This window comes from Mixophyes fleayi, chromosome 5 (assembly GCF_038048845.1).
Source record: "Mixophyes fleayi isolate aMixFle1 chromosome 5, aMixFle1.hap1, whole genome shotgun sequence".
Lineage (NCBI taxonomy): Eukaryota > Metazoa > Chordata > Amphibia > Anura > Limnodynastidae > Mixophyes > Mixophyes fleayi.
In genome coordinates, this window is record NC_134406.1 from 203418709 (window position 1) to 203434699 (window position 15991).

A 15991-nucleotide genomic window follows, 5' to 3' on the forward strand; every position below is an offset into this window, starting at 1 on the left:
TCATTATGCGCAAAAGAAATTGAAATTAGGAGTGAAAGCATTCCTTTATTTACACAGTGGCACTGGGTGTTTACAGCCTGATAAGGGCCTTGAATTTAACCGCTGCTTTCTAGAGGTTGCTGTCTGGACTTCCTAGGCACACAAGATAAACCAGACACAGTTTGGTGCAAATAACCCAATGTTTTTACATATTCAACCACTTGTCACTTGAAATAAAGACTGCTCCACTGTCACTATTTTCAGTTCCTGTGTTTAATAGTAGTTGAAGGGTCAAAAGAGCAGTACATTTGAATACGGAATGATTTTCAGTTTAATAATGGCAAAATCCAAATGGGGAAATTGTTACCAATTCACTGTAAAGTACATGCGTTTGTCCACAGTAGTAAACTGTGTGTGCGCACAGTGCAAATAGCAATAGTGGTTACTGCAATAAATATAACTCATACTTGCCAACCTTTCCAAGTTGGCCTCCGGGAGATCTGGGGGAGAGGTGGGTATGTGGGGGTGGGGCTCAGCGAGTTGCATCATTTTGGCTACCATGATGCAATCATGGAGGCTCCAAATCCTGCCCACTTCACTAAGAAGTTGACAGATGAGGGATAATGCCCTACTCTCCTGGGAGTCTGGGAAACCTACCCGGAATTCAGGAGTCTCCCGGACATTCCAGGAGAGCTTCTAGTACAAACGTAGCAGAGTTTTAATGATGCTGTCAATGAACAGATATACTGTATTTTTAACTATCTTAGAGCATGTTTGATATAAGCTTGAGTAATGCTAAGATTTGATATTGGTACATTGTGGGCCTGATTCATCTTCAGACATAAGTTCATTTTTGTGGCATATCTTGCATTAAATAGCTCTGCGCATGAGCTAGAACAGGACTTAAGCCAATGGACGCAATTGCATGCAATTCATGTCCAAACACAAATGACACGACTGCCTGCGTCTTGACGTTTGGAACTTGGGGGGAGAAGGTGACGGACAAAGTAGGCAATGCACAGTAAGATCGTGCCGAGGGTGTGCTAGTGCAGTTCCGTCGATTCAAGTACTGGGTATCTCTTAAGTACATGTTTTTAGTTGTATCATTTGCACCAGCTACAGGGCCGTTGTAAGTGCCGACTGATAGTGATCACTGTCACGGCATTGTCTCTGTATTAAAAACTACACATATGCATACCACTAGATAGCATAGAACAAGTATTTGCAAGTAAGAGAAACTATAAAAATGAAAAGAACATCCTGATTTACGTATTTAATGTGAAAGAATAAAAAAACAATATATTTTTTAAAACACATATTTTTATTGATGATTATAGTATAAAGAGTTGTTAGTTTATTTTCTAAAATAATTTTTTTGCATATGTTTTGATGGAACTTTATATTGCACATATGCATGTGTGTATCCTGCAGTCTGTTCTGTCTGTCTATATAGGGCAAGTATCGTATAACCAGAGCGTACTTATACCCAGATTTAAATGGAAATGTATCTTGAAATCTGCTTGTATTTGAATACAATCATACATGCGTACATGTTACTTGCAGGATTTTTAAAAGCAAATTGCGTTGACATTGTGTTCGAAGATATATCAGAGCCATAATGCTTGCAGAGGACTAGCCCTGCTCATCAAAGCATACCCTGAAAGTTGAGAACTGGTTAAGTACTTCTTCATTTACTAGTCATACAAGTGTGTTTGCATTTTATTCTGATGAATAAAATAATCTAGTGTAAGGCTTGGCAGAAAGGTTATACAGTTGTATGGATATTGAAGTGAATGACTCTCATTGCACCATAAAGATTGTGCAATATAAAGCACATAAGCCTGTGTTTGTGATAGAGATAAGGTTAATGAAGATCTGTGATGTTCAGATACTTTTCTTGGGCGATCTGCGCAATGTCAGCCTGACTTGGTGCACTCTGCAAACTGCATGTTGACCCTGGTCGGCTCCTGATTTCCCATTCACAGCTGTTGCTCTGCTGTTACTGATGTACATCTCAGGGTCTGACTTGTAGATTACATTGAGGTTGTAATGTTGCAATGTCATCAGTTTTGGTGCACATATGAAAGGCTTCTTGAAGATGGCAATTAGCGGCTTGTGATTTGTCTCTGCTGTGATTATTTCCTGGCCATACAGATGATGATGAAAGCGGAGACAAGCAAGGACAATGCTCAGGCACTCCTTTTCAATCTATGCATAATTCTGCTCGGTTGCGGTCAGTGCCCTGGAAGCAAATGATACCGGTTGACCTTCTTGCATCAGACAACCTCCCAGTCCAGTTTTGATTGAATCACGCTGTTTAATGATTGGCTTGATGACATTATAATACATCAACACTGGTGTTACTGTGACCAAACGTTTATTTCCTGCGCCGCTTCATCTTGTTTTGGAAGCCAGTGCCAGATTGCCTCTTTATCTAGCAGTATACGCAAGAGCTCACACACCTCTGAAAGTCGAGGCATAAATTTGTCCAGATATGTCACAAACCCAACAAAACGCTGCACCGACTTCACATCAGAGGGCTTTGGCATCGCCAAGACTGCTCGAATCTTCTCTGGGTTGACTTTTGGACCATCAGGGACAGGATATGACTATGGAAATGGACCTCATTAAACTTAAATTTACTTGTCTGTGACTTGTTTCCTCTGAGCAAACCACAGTTACATTGTACGGAAAAATGCGTAAGTGGATTAATAAGTGAATTTTTAAGAACATGATTCAAGTCACCGGGAGTGCACTGAAAGATCGAAGCGGCAGCAGAGACACCGAGGTCCCAAAGCCTCTTATCAACAATAGCTGCTCCGAACTGTTTGAGACAATCAACAGTAAGCTACATATGTTTATAGCCGAGGAGAGACTTGGTCAATAGCTGTGGCGAGTGGTTTGACACACCACTTGCCGCAGAATGCGTCGGACTCTGATCCTTAATAATCTTTGAAAGAAGAAGTTGTTCTAATGGCGTTTTATGCCTCTGGTGTATACAAGGGAGGTAATTGGCATCTTGTTATTCCATTAAAGGAATGCTTGAGACTGCAACTTAAAGTGCCCTTTTTTATACATGCAGAACTCAGTGGACAATCATTCGTATATGAGACTATGAAATTCTGTGATGTGAACTGCTAATCTATGTATAGAATAATACTAATCAGCTTATTGGGTTTTTTCTTGGTTTTATTTATTAATTTATAAAGTGGACATCATATGTTGGATGTTAATAAATATATATTTTTATGATAAATTGGATGTGTGGTATACAGTTTGGCGAGTTTAGCTGTGCTTCTTAGTTATGTTTTGGTATTACTTGGCTGTAGCAGAGTTCATCTTTCCTCTCAGACTCATCACATCACATGTTGCACATGAGGCTATCTGGCATGGTAGCCTCTGATTATTTAAGGTGAGATGTGGACACCACTTTTGGCCTGCTGGTCTTACAGTTCCAATGCACTCTGTGGAGTACATCACCTCAGCACTGTGAAGGTCTGCGCCAGCTGAATTTGTTTCTTCTAAAGTGTGCAGTTCTCCTGCTGAATTCTTTCTCTTGCTTGACACACTTTAGCAAAGTGACTTGTAATGCCGCAAAATCTACATGTTTTCCCAAATGCTGGGCACTGTTTTTTGTCTTGTCTATGCATTTGTACGAAGTATTTGCATGCAGTGTGTTTGGCTGCTGGTTCACTTTCTTGCTGATACTTGGGCTGTTGTCTGTTAATCACCTTTGCTACTGAATTGGCATTGTCGATTTGCTGACTGTCCAGTTCTCTGGTCAGTGAGCTCTGCTGTGCGACACATTTCATTGGTTGCTGGCAAGTCTAATTCTTGATCACTTAAGCAGTGTGTGCTCTCACTACTTATGCCCAAAAGTAATTTGTGTTTTATAAGTTAATCTTTTAAGTTGCTGTAATCATATGTTGCTGCTTTCTCTATCAACCAGGTAACAAATTTGTCAATTGACAGAGAAAAAACAAGCCTGTGCTTGGTATATCCCATATTACATATGGTACCAGCTGCATGGCAATAAGCCCGCGCTCGGTATATCCCATATTGTATATGGTACCAGCTGCGTGGCAATATAAATGGCCATATATGTATACAAAACAAAAAAGACATTTGTCAGCGCTTATCCTTTACACTGCATATCTGTGTGTATCCAGCAAAATGAAAACACAAGGTATTAGTTCATATTTTGATCAAAACATTTAAGCTTGCATCCCAGCATCAAGGGCATCTCATTATATGCAGGTCCTACACTGACCTATATGCTTTAAACACCATTACAATGCAGTTAAAATCACATGTACTCACCTCCCAGGTGTATAGGGGTTTACATCTAGCTAGGGCTGGCTTGTAGCCACACCCAAATGTGCCTTAAATAGGCTTGATGGACAGCTGCTATGACAGTAAGACAATATTTTGGAACAAGAAACAGAGAAAAATCAAGCCTGTGCTTGGTATATCCCATATTATATATGGTACCAGCTGCTTGGCAATAAGCCCGTGCTCGCTATATCCCATATTGTATATGGTACTAGCTGCATGGCAATATAGCAATATAAATGCCCATATATGTATACAAAACAAAAAGACAGTTGTCAGTGCTTATCCTGTACACTGCATATCTGTGTGTATCTAGCGAAATGAAAACATGAGGTTTTAGTTCATATTTTGATCAAAACATTTAAGCTTGCATCTCAGTGTCAAAAGTACCTCATTATATACATGTCCTACACGGACCTATATGCTTTAGACGCCATTGCAATGCAGTTAAAATCATATGCACTCACCTCGCGGGTAAAGGGGTTTACATCTAGCTAGGGCTGGCTTGTGGGCTACACCCAAATGTGCCTTAAATAGGCTTGATGGACAGCTGCTATGACAATATGGCACTATTTTGAAACAAAAAACAGGCCCGCGCTTGGTATTTCCTATATTATATATGGTACCAGTTGTCAATTGGTTCACCTTCATCTTGTTTGCAATAGTTAAACATATACCTATAATTGAATGCCACAGTGAATAAATTATAACAGACCCGACCCCTCCTTTCCTGCCCAGCAATGCTCTTAACTTACCTTGAATACATACATACCCTGCTTGTTATAGCAGTATCTATTCCCCACACAGTATATGGACCTCTCACGCATTGGGTGCTATATAAATAAATGATGATGATTATTCCATACTTACCAACATTTTGAACTTGGTTTCCGGGAGCCTGCCGGGGGAGGTGGGTGTGATGGGGGGTGGGGCTCCAAAATTCGCGTAATTTTGGACCCGCCCCCGTGACGTAATGACGCAAATGTGTCATTTTACAGCAGGGAGCGGGGCCAAACGGTGAGATTCCCGGGGAATCGCGGCGTTTCGGACCTAATTCTGCCCACTTCACTAGGAAGTGGGCAGATGTGAGAGACTGCCACACTCTCCCGGGAGTCCGTGAGACTCACGCGAAATGCGGGACTCTCCCAGGCATTCTGGGAGAGTTGGCAAGTATGGATTATTCCAGAAATACACAACACAACCACAGTGTTCCCACTCACACACATTTTAGCATGGTTGCCCTCACACATTATGCCAGCAGTGGCCCCCACCCCTATTATTCTAGCAATGACTTTCACACATACCACCTATCACTTTATAGTATTATCACCCACCAGCCCTCTTTCTCTCTTATGGTTAAAAACTAATCAGTCCCTTTTGCTGCAAATGCTTCTTTTAATACTTTGCTCTGCTACATCCCCCTGTTATTTACAGGAAGCTTTGGGAAGGGTCAATTGGAGTTCATAGAGCTGACCTCTAATTGACTGTTCCAGTATTCACTGTAAATTACATGATAAAGTAACACTACATAGAATTTGAGGCAACAAATGCAAACTGTGGTGAGCTTATGTTCCAAAAGAAAAGAAAGGAAGGGGTAATGAGGGGACAGTGCTTACCATCTGGGCCCTAGAGCTGGTGCCTGTACTATTGGTACTTTTGACTCTAGAATTAGCATAGATATAGCTGAGAGGCCTGAGTTAGGGATATAGGGCCTGATTCATTAAGGAAAGTTAAGCAAAACATTGAGTTAGTTTTCTTACTCAGGTTTTCTGGACAAAAACTATGTTGCAATGCAAGAAGTGCAAATGAGATTATTGTTTTGCACATAAGGAAAATACTGTCTGTTTATTCATGTAGCACACAAATACTTGCTAGCTTATTTTTACACTGACATTTAAAGTTGATCTAGGACATGCCCTACCCCAAATACAAATCTACCATCACATTTTAAATTTACCCCCCTCCAATGCAACATGTTTTTGCCTTACGTACTTTTGCATAGCTTTCCTTAATGGATCAGGTCCTTAATGTGGGGAATAAAAAAGAGAGCAAAGACACAAACTACGCTTGATTGAGTTGTTCATGGCAATAGGGACGTCTGGAATGTCATGAAGATTTAGGTAAGGAAATATCACCAGTTTCCTCTTGGATGATTTATCTATAAGGAGCTAAAGTACAGATACAGCTGTTAACAAGCTGGTGACACTAAACACTAATGGTGCCCAACCACCTTACTTGAAATTCAACTTGACCACACATGTGACAAATGAGAAAGATAAAGCTATTCCAGACTTGGACAATCAGCTGGGTTCTACAGGGCACTATTAGTGTAGTTGGATGTTGACGACAGTACACACACTCACTTGTGACTATTGTCAGATCAGATTTTACATCTCTTCCAATATCACTTTTAAGATCCTAATACAATTTTCATCAAAATCAGATGTCGCAGATGACTTTTTCAGCCACCATGACCTTACTGCTGACCTAATGACAACTTGTATGGGCTCCTTTTGGATGAAGTGGAAGGGGAACAGGATATATGGGGCTGTGTGTCCAATTGTAGAGGTCATAGTAAAGCCCACAATAGGCTGTCATTTGGCCATAGAAAGAGGTATAGATGAGGAATAGTAGAGGACCAAGGACAGAGCCTTGAGAAACTGCTATGATACTTACATTGTCCCTAAATACTGTTTTCTCCTTCGAAGGGAGATTTTTTTATACTTGTGCACTTTAATTTTATGTACAACTGTATTCTGTCTTTGTTGTGTTCTGTTTTCTTACGTTAATAAACAATTATTTCCATAAAAAACAAAAAAACATCATGATATCACACTGGAAACAATGTAAAAGTATAAGCCTCAGCTGGCACTGCAAAACTAAATAATTATCTACTCTATAAATGCCTAGTGGCGTGTGTAAAAAAAAAACCAACAAGCTGTAGCGCCACCTGCTGGGCAGAGTTATACACTGACCTATATATTTCTTGAAGGAGAAGTGACAGTTGGGAGTGGTTGGTGGTTGCCGGGGGTGACAGTGGGGAGTTTTTAACACCTTAAGTAGCTTGATGAAGGATGTGGCGATGAAGATGAAGGATGAAGTGATGGAGAAAAATGATGAGGTTGTGACATGTGGACAAAACCACGTTAAAAAAGGGCGCTTGCGTCGGGAAGTAACACTCTTCCCCTGAGGAGGCCTGGGCTAGGTCCAAATGCATGACAAGAACCTTTTTAACACCTTAAGTAGCTTGATTTGACTAGAATGCATGAGTATCATGCACGGGTTAACTTGTAAGTGTAATACAATAATACAAAAATGTGTCTTTACTGGTTCACACACCATATTCTCTTCCTTTTCTTATGCAGACTTGCTTCTTACTTTCTGTTAATGTAATTGGCCAGAGGATGGATTTCTTTGCCATGATCCATGCGTTTTGGCTGTTTGCCGTACTGTACAGACGCAGGAGAAAAGCAATTGCAGAAATCTGGCACAGATATTGCTGCTTTCTTGCTTGTATTATTACATTCCAGTACTTCATGTGTATTGGCATTCCTCCTGCTCCATGTAAAGGTAAAAAAAAACTATCTTTTATCCACAGAGAAGTCATATGCGGTAAATTAAAAGAATATAATGTCTTTTGCCAAGCTAACCTAAATGTAATTTTTTTAAATGTTGCCTTTTTTTCTCTATTTTCAGACTATCCGTGGAGACACCATGGGGCCCAATTTAATTCCAATATAATAAAATGGTTATATTTTCCAGACTTTATTGTGAGACCTAATCCCTTATTTCTTGTATGTAAGTATATTCAATCTAAATTCGGAGAAACAGTTGGGAAGTATTAAGCTGGAAAACAAATAAAGAGGGTAAAATAGTGCCATGGTGTATGATATTTTGCTATGAATCAGAAATTGGAGTTAGCAGGTTTGAAAAATATTAAGCATAGGGCACCCAAGCATATAGGTACTTTTTTAATGCACCTTATGGGGCATATTCAATTGTTGTTTTTCCGCGCCGCGGAAAAACTATTACTGTAATCCAGCGAGAAGATTACCGTAGTAACTGTTTTTCCGCGCATTATTACCGTAATGACGGTAATAATGCGCGGACTGAGAGATTTTGGGCGTTTCCGCCGAGAATTGAATATGCCCCTATGAGTGTTTAAAAAAAATTAAAGAAAATGAGATGGTTCTCTGCAGGTGAGTATGCAGTGAGCACATTGCTGTTTGTTTCTGTGAATATTGCTTGCACTTTTTACCTTTGTTGACACACCTATCACAGTAAGATTATATTGAATGGAATGCATCTGAACAGATTGGAAATATATATAGAATATGCACACCCATTCAGGTGCATTCCTTTTAAATAACTATGTGTATAGTTCCTAATGAAAACTAAAATGTCATTGGTTGCCACGGTTTACAAAACTGAAGCTATTTGAGAGAACTCTTACTACCATGGTCTGTGTAGCTTATGTTTAAAAGTTGTACACAAGCATGAAGGTCCTGGTATGAATTATTTGACTTTTATACATAGTGACAGCCTTACTGAAACAATACAATGTTTAGGTAGCGTTATAAACTACACCCTAAGAAGCAGTGTACTGATGATCTCCTGTAGGGGGTAAAACAGTCTGCTTGACATAAAATGGAAATCCTGTCTCATTTCCGGCCTGTGTTATGCTCTGAATAATGGTGTGGAAAGCTTTAACTCATAGGATGTCATATAAATAACTTTTCCTGTGAGTTTCTGTCATGACTAGAAGTGACTTATTTTACATAGTGATTATTCAAAACTTTACTTTTTAACATTCTACTTGAGATATATGGTCAGGCATTAAATATAATTTACAAAACCCAAAACGACCAAGGAGAAGTGCAAATCCTCATTGGTGGTGTTGTATGCCTCGATTTGTGTTTACCGAGGAGCAGAAGATTGCAACGATCAATGGGAGGAGTCAGGTGGAGTGTGCACGTTGCTTGCAAAGTATAAAGAAGATTCATTGGTGGGCCTCGTTTTGGGGAGAAGTGACTTAATAGAATTTTAATTTGTCATGCAAGATTATGGAAATGAGACAAAGGGGTGGAAAAGGTTGGTTTTGAATTACTGCCTTGTGCTGTGTGGAGGACTGTACCACTATTTACAGTGCACAAAAGGACATTGTTGAAGCAGCTCTCAGCTGGTGGTGGTCAAGTCTTACAATATACCATTAATGTGCTCATCTTGCACCTTCCAGTTACATTTTGGTGTAGAAGCACATTTATAGGCTTCAAACACACAAACATGCCATGTGTAACACAGGTAGTCACAATGTCCCCTCACTCTCAGCTAAACAGTATTTTAGCAGCAGTGTTGCAGCAGGAAGCTAAACGTTTTATTTAACGAAAGGATTCCTTTATGTTCAGGATTCTTTGCATTAACCCCTTCCCACCCACCAGTACAAAACAATATAATTATATCCGTGATGTATATTTACTTCACTATGTGACCAACAGGGGCCTATCTATCCTGAAAAAAAACACAAAGCAGTTAAAATATTATCTGCCAGTTTAACAGACACCTAATAAATATGGAAATGTGGTCTGGTTTGATATAAAATACCTCCAGTCATAAAAGGGTTAGCAAATGCGAAGTTATTTGAGAATGTGTAATAAAATATATGCATTTTAAAGTATGTGACATATTTAAATATCTGGTCACAATTATCCATAACTCTCCCAGGCCAGGCCTTGAACAGCCTATGCATGCATGATTCACCCTGCCACACCCCTGTTTATTTATGGCCTTGCTTCCATTCAGGCCATTCCCCAAGGAAGTTGTGTCTGAAGTAGAGATGGTCACTGACCCCCGTGTTTTGGTTTTGGATTCGGTTTTGGATCTGGATTACCGTCGTGTTTTGGTTTTGGTTTTGGTTTTGCAAAACCGCCATTGCGTGTTTTGGTTTTGGTTTTGGTTTTGTTTGGTTTTGTTTTGCAATTTGTTATAAAAATTACATTTATTGGTGCTAAAATAACATAATTTAGGTATTATTTTGTAGCTACATTATTATTAACCTCAGTAACACTAATTTCCAGTCATTTTTTATTCAATTTTGAACACCTCCTATGTCACAATATGATTTTCATACACTTGAAAAGAAAAATTGCTGCAGTTCTTGCCAGTGATAACAAAAAGGCCATTGTCATGCCTGGGCATAAGACCAAAAATCCACCTCTTAAGTGTGGAATTATTTTTACACGAATCCTGGCAAGAGTTGTCTATCCATTTGTAACATTTTGAAAGCCACACTCAGTAGAGGTAGGGACCTTAACCATCTGGGATCCTCATCCATGTTTCGTCATTTTTCAGCGAGTTATTGGCAAACTGTTGGGAAAATCAGAAACTTTGGTTAAAAAAAAATTAACAACAAGCATTCCAGCATAATCTACCTCCCTTCTCTCATCTACATCCCAGCACCTGCAATCTTCCCCCCCAACAATTGGCAAGTAAACAATCCTCTGCAAGAGGAAGCAAGAATGAAACCTGTCACCCAGTCGCAAAGCGGATCACAGACGCCCTGGGTACTATGCTAGCGTTAGATCTGTGTCCAATGTCCACTATTAATACAGTTGGTTTAAGACATTTAATTGAGGTGTTATGTCCCTGTTAGCAAATGTCATCACTATACCATTTTACTAGAAAAGCTTATTCTCTCCTGTACCGGAAAGTTCCTAAAAATGTCATTATTGGGTGACAAAATGGTATTCTACCCACTGTACACTTAACCACAGATATGTGTACAAGCGGAACTGGGCAAACAAAAGATTATATGACTGTGAAAGCCCACTGGGTTGGTCTTTCGCCTTCCCCAGCATGGACAGCAGCAGCATGTACCCAGGTGCATCACATTTTTGAGAAGTAGGCTACTCTGTGTATCAGCAGCTTCACTAAGAGGCATACAGCTGACAAACTGTTCCAAAAACTAAGGGATGTCATTGAAAGATGGCTAATCCTGCTTGGAGTCTCCTGAGGATATGTCATTTCTGATTACGACCCCAATATTGGTCCAGCATTACAGCGGGGCTGAATTCCATCACATTTCCTGTTTTGCACACACTATCAACTTGGTGTTACAGAACTTTCGAAAAATGACATGCAGGAGATGCTGTTTGTGTCCATAAACATTTAGGGTCAATTTGTGGTTTCTGCAACAGCATGTAGGAGAATACAGCAGCTGCAAGAAGACTAGCATTTGAGGGGAATATACTTTAGTCCAGCGAAGTAGTTACCTGTGAAGAAAGTGCAGACACAGTTAGCTTGAGTCAAGTGATTGCCTTAATAATAGATTTTGAAAAGGTGCTACATAAAATTATAGTGTGCAATAAAACAAAGTAAATGTGCTAACTATATTTTAATTGTAGATGAAATACTTAATTTTCTTTGCAAGGATCCCAGACTTATCAACATCTTGTTGGGACGTCTTCTCCTTCAGTTTCTCTGGCAACTGCTTGTAATAAAAGAAATTGCTTTCCCAAGACACCCAGTGATGATGCAGATGAGTCCGCTAAACATTTTGATATTTGCTGTGCTGTAAAAGAATTGCCCAAAAACCGTGACAGCTCTGCCCTAAAATCAACTAGTCATTCCCTTTGGAAGGCCATTATCAGCAATTACATCATACTACACAGACTTCTATGATATTGGGATATTGGGATGAATTAGTATTGTTGGAGGAAGATTATCACTAAACCCTGCCACCTCTCCAGTTTCGCAATGAGCTATGGTACAATAAAATGTAACTGCAGATTTAGACCAAGACTGTCAGCCCTATTATTTCTATTTCAGCAATTACAATTAGCAATGGAGCAATGGAGCTCTTCTCTTTGGGTGTTACCTATATAACGCAGCACAATTTGCCTGCAAATTCTACAGACAAGCCTGCTTGTCTTCCTCTCCATCAATGACTCTTAGCAATTGAGCACTCGTCTTTGGGTGTATATTACACCCAAACATTATTAGTGAAAATTATGAAAAATACAGTTTAATCCCTGATAGGCCCTCCACCATCCTTTGCATGTTAATAGTAGGATTGGTTGGAATTATGGTCAAGGTCACACATTTTTTTGACAAATCCTTCAAACCAGCCCAGATGTCAAACTGTTGTGGTCTGCCCCCTGCGTCATCCCTGCTTGTGTTTGGAAAGTGCATATTGGTGCCAGAACCTCACATGCCAGAACTGCTCCCACTGGTGCCACACTGCTGCAGGACTTACACAATCAACCGCATCCTCATCGTCGGATACCCAAATCTCCCCCACATCCTCTTCTAAAGACAAAGTGTCATCCTCACTTGGTGTATCACCGGCTACACTCGGGCTGTTCAGGCACACATCAGCAGAACTGCTGAAAGGGCCCTTCTTTATGGGTAGACTAACAGAATGGTCACGATTAGACATCCCACTGTTGGATGGACTCTCCACAGGGATTGTTGTCATTTGTGAATCAGAGCAAATATTCTCCTGTAATGCCTCACTGTTATCTTGCAGCTCGGCTTTGACGCGTAACAGTAGTTGTGCACCAATTGTAGGCTGGGTAACTTTTTGGGATCTGCCACTAATAGCCAAAGGTGAAGGCCTCATTCTCTCTTTGCCACTGCGTGTGTAGAATGGCATGCTTGCAATTTTTTTTTTATCGTCACTTAACTTTTGCTCAGTTACACTTCTTTTTCGCTTCAATACAGTAAAATTTTTTTGGGTTTTTGTTTTTTGCACTAATTTGAAAACACTCTGTTGTTTGACATCGCCTTGGCCAGATGACGTACTGGGAACACTAACATCAGGACTGGTGACAGAACCTGGTTGCTCATTTAGATCATATGTGGACTGCTTTGAATCCATTCTGAGCGCAAACCACTGGGGAGTGCTAAAAATTATTGAGTAGATACTGCTGACAGATATGACTTTTGACAGCCAGAAATATTAATGCACAATTAGGGAGGACACCCCAAAAACACTGAGGAGTGCTAAAAATTATTGAGTAGATACTGCTGACAGATATGACTTTTGACAGCCAGAAATATTAATGCACAATTAGGGAGGACACCCCAAAAACACTGAGGAGTGCTAAAAATTATTGAGTAGATACTGCTGACAGATATGACTTTTGACAGCCAGAAATATTAATGCACAATTATGGGGGACACCCCAAAAACACTGAGGTGTGCTACAAATTATTGAGTAGATACTGCTGACAGATATGACTTTTGACAGCCAGAAATATTAATGCACAATTAGGGAGGACACCCCAAAAACACTGAGGAGTGCTAAAAATTATTGAGTAGATACTGCTGACAGATATGACTTTTGACAGCCAGAAATATTAATGCACAATTATGGGGGACACCCCAAAAACACTGAGGAGTGCTAAAAATTATTGAGTAGATACTGCTGACAGATATGACTTTTGACAGCCAGAAATATTAATGCACAATTATGGGGGACACCCCAAAAACACTGAGGTGTGCTACAAATTATTGAGTAGATACTGCTGACAGATATGACTTTTGACAGCCAGAAATATTAATGCACAATTAGGGAGGACACCCCAAAAACACTGAGGAGTGCTAAAAATTATTGAGTAGATACTGCTGACAGATATGACTTTTGACAGCCAGAAATATTAATGCACAATTATGGGGGACACCCCAAAAACACTGAGGTGTGCTACAAATTATTGAGTAGATACTGCTGACAGATATGACTTTTGACAGCCAGAAATATTAATGCACAATTAGGGAGGACACCCCAAAAACACTGAGGAGTGCTAAAAATTATTGAGTAGATACTGCTGACAGATATGACTTTTGACAGCCAGAAATATTAATGCACAATTATGGGGGACACCCCAAAAACACTGAGGTGTGCTACAAATTATTGAGTAGATACTGCTGACAGATATGACTTTTGACAGCCAGAAATATTAATGCACAATTAGGGAGGACACCCCAAAAACACTGAGGAGTGCTAAAAATTATTGAGTAGATACTGCTGACAGATATGACTTTTGACAGCCAGAAATATTAATGCACAATTAGGGAGGACACCCCAAAAACACTGAGGAGTGCTAAAAATTATTGAGTAGATACTGCTGACAGATATGACTTTTGACAGCCAGAAATATTAATGCACAATTATGGGGGACACCCCAAAAACACTGAGGTGTGCTACAAATTATTGAGTAGATACTGCTGACAGATATGACTTTTGACAGCCAGAAATATTAATGCACAATTATGGGGGACACCCAAAAGCGCTGGGAGTGCCAAATATGAAGAAAAAATAATAAACCTCTATCCTCCTATCTGCACTAGCGATTTTGGTTAGAGCAATTGCAAGAACAATATGGTATTCTCTGTCCCTGCTCTAATTAGCCTATGACTACACCCTGCTCTCTCCCTCTGTCAAATGGCGATGGATTGCTGTGGAGGCGTGTATTTATAAAGTTGAAGTATCGCGAGAACCGAGTCCCGAGATCCGACGACGTCACAATGACGTTCGGCCTCGATTTGGATTCGGAATGGGCGGGAGAGTACCGAGCTGCTCAGCTCGGTACTCGGATACCCAAAGTTCGGGTGGGTTCGGTTCTCGGAGAACCGGACCCGCCCATCTCTAGTCTGAAGGTAAAAAAATAGGACTCTTGCGGAAAAAACAGTGGCATATCGTTATGCCAGTGGGTCCAGTGGTAGTAAATAGTAGTAAATGTGAGAGAAGCACCTCCTACGAGTCTACGACAAATCACAATGAAAACCCTATTTCTTACTAGTTTATATATTATTTCACTTCAGATGTGCTAGTGTGCACATAATTGCAAATATTGATAAAGCAGTAATAGAAAAGTGCTAGGTTGCACGTTTAAAAAAAAGCTGTTTATTTCAAACTTCAGTTAAAAAAAACTTTACTTACACTGTGCAGGGCTGTGTGCCACTTTATTAGCTTGTTCTGTTATTGATCTGGCTTTATGAAGAAAGAAGAACATGTTTCCCACCTGGTTGACAGAATAGGAGTTTCTAACAAAGAGCAGAGCATATTACTTTGACTGTGTCATCCAAGGTGATTGGCTCCTGATGTCTAAAGTATAGGAGACACATCCTGGCAGAGACCCAGTCACCTTTCTGCAGAAAGCACAGGGCAATAACTCCACCCATAAACATTGCCCCCTAAAGATCAAGAGTCTGATCAATAAGGTACTTGTTAGATACACTTTATTAGAGAGTATATCTATTCAATGCTTAGGTATAGGATACAGGTGTTTAACACACTTAACTGCAAAAAAAATCCACAAAGGTTTAAAGTATATGCTTTCACGTGATAGGTATAAAGTATCTTATACACAAACATGCAGGTGTTGGAATTACAGCTCTTGTTTTGGGTTCTGATGCCAGTACTTCTGGTTCTATTCTGTGTACTAGGCTGGGTACCATAGTTGGGAATGCCAGTTTTTCAATCACTAAAAGCACTTCTCTTGTATGATTGGTCCAACTACTAGTATCCTTTCTTACTCTATCTAATGTGGAGGTTTAAATATTTAAAATACAATATAAAATTACCATTATAATTATAGCACCTAATCGAACCTTTTTTGTGCCAAAATAACTTAAATAGGGTGGCGAAGGGGGCACTGAATCATATTTTGCTTCAGGCCCC

General features: G+C 39.9%; 1 protein-coding gene across 1 annotated transcript in view; it reads left to right on the forward strand.

The window, feature by feature from the left end:
* The window catches only part of PIEZO2 (piezo type mechanosensitive ion channel component 2), a 377083-nt gene that overhangs the window by 266414 nt on the left and 94678 nt on the right, over positions 1-15991 (forward strand). Inside the window, exons 23-24 of the mRNA XM_075213287.1 lie at positions 7677-7881; positions 8008-8109. Of these exons, the coding sequence (XP_075069388.1) occupies positions 7677-7881; positions 8008-8109 (307 nt within the window). The remainder of the gene's footprint in view (positions 1-7676; positions 7882-8007; positions 8110-15991) is intronic.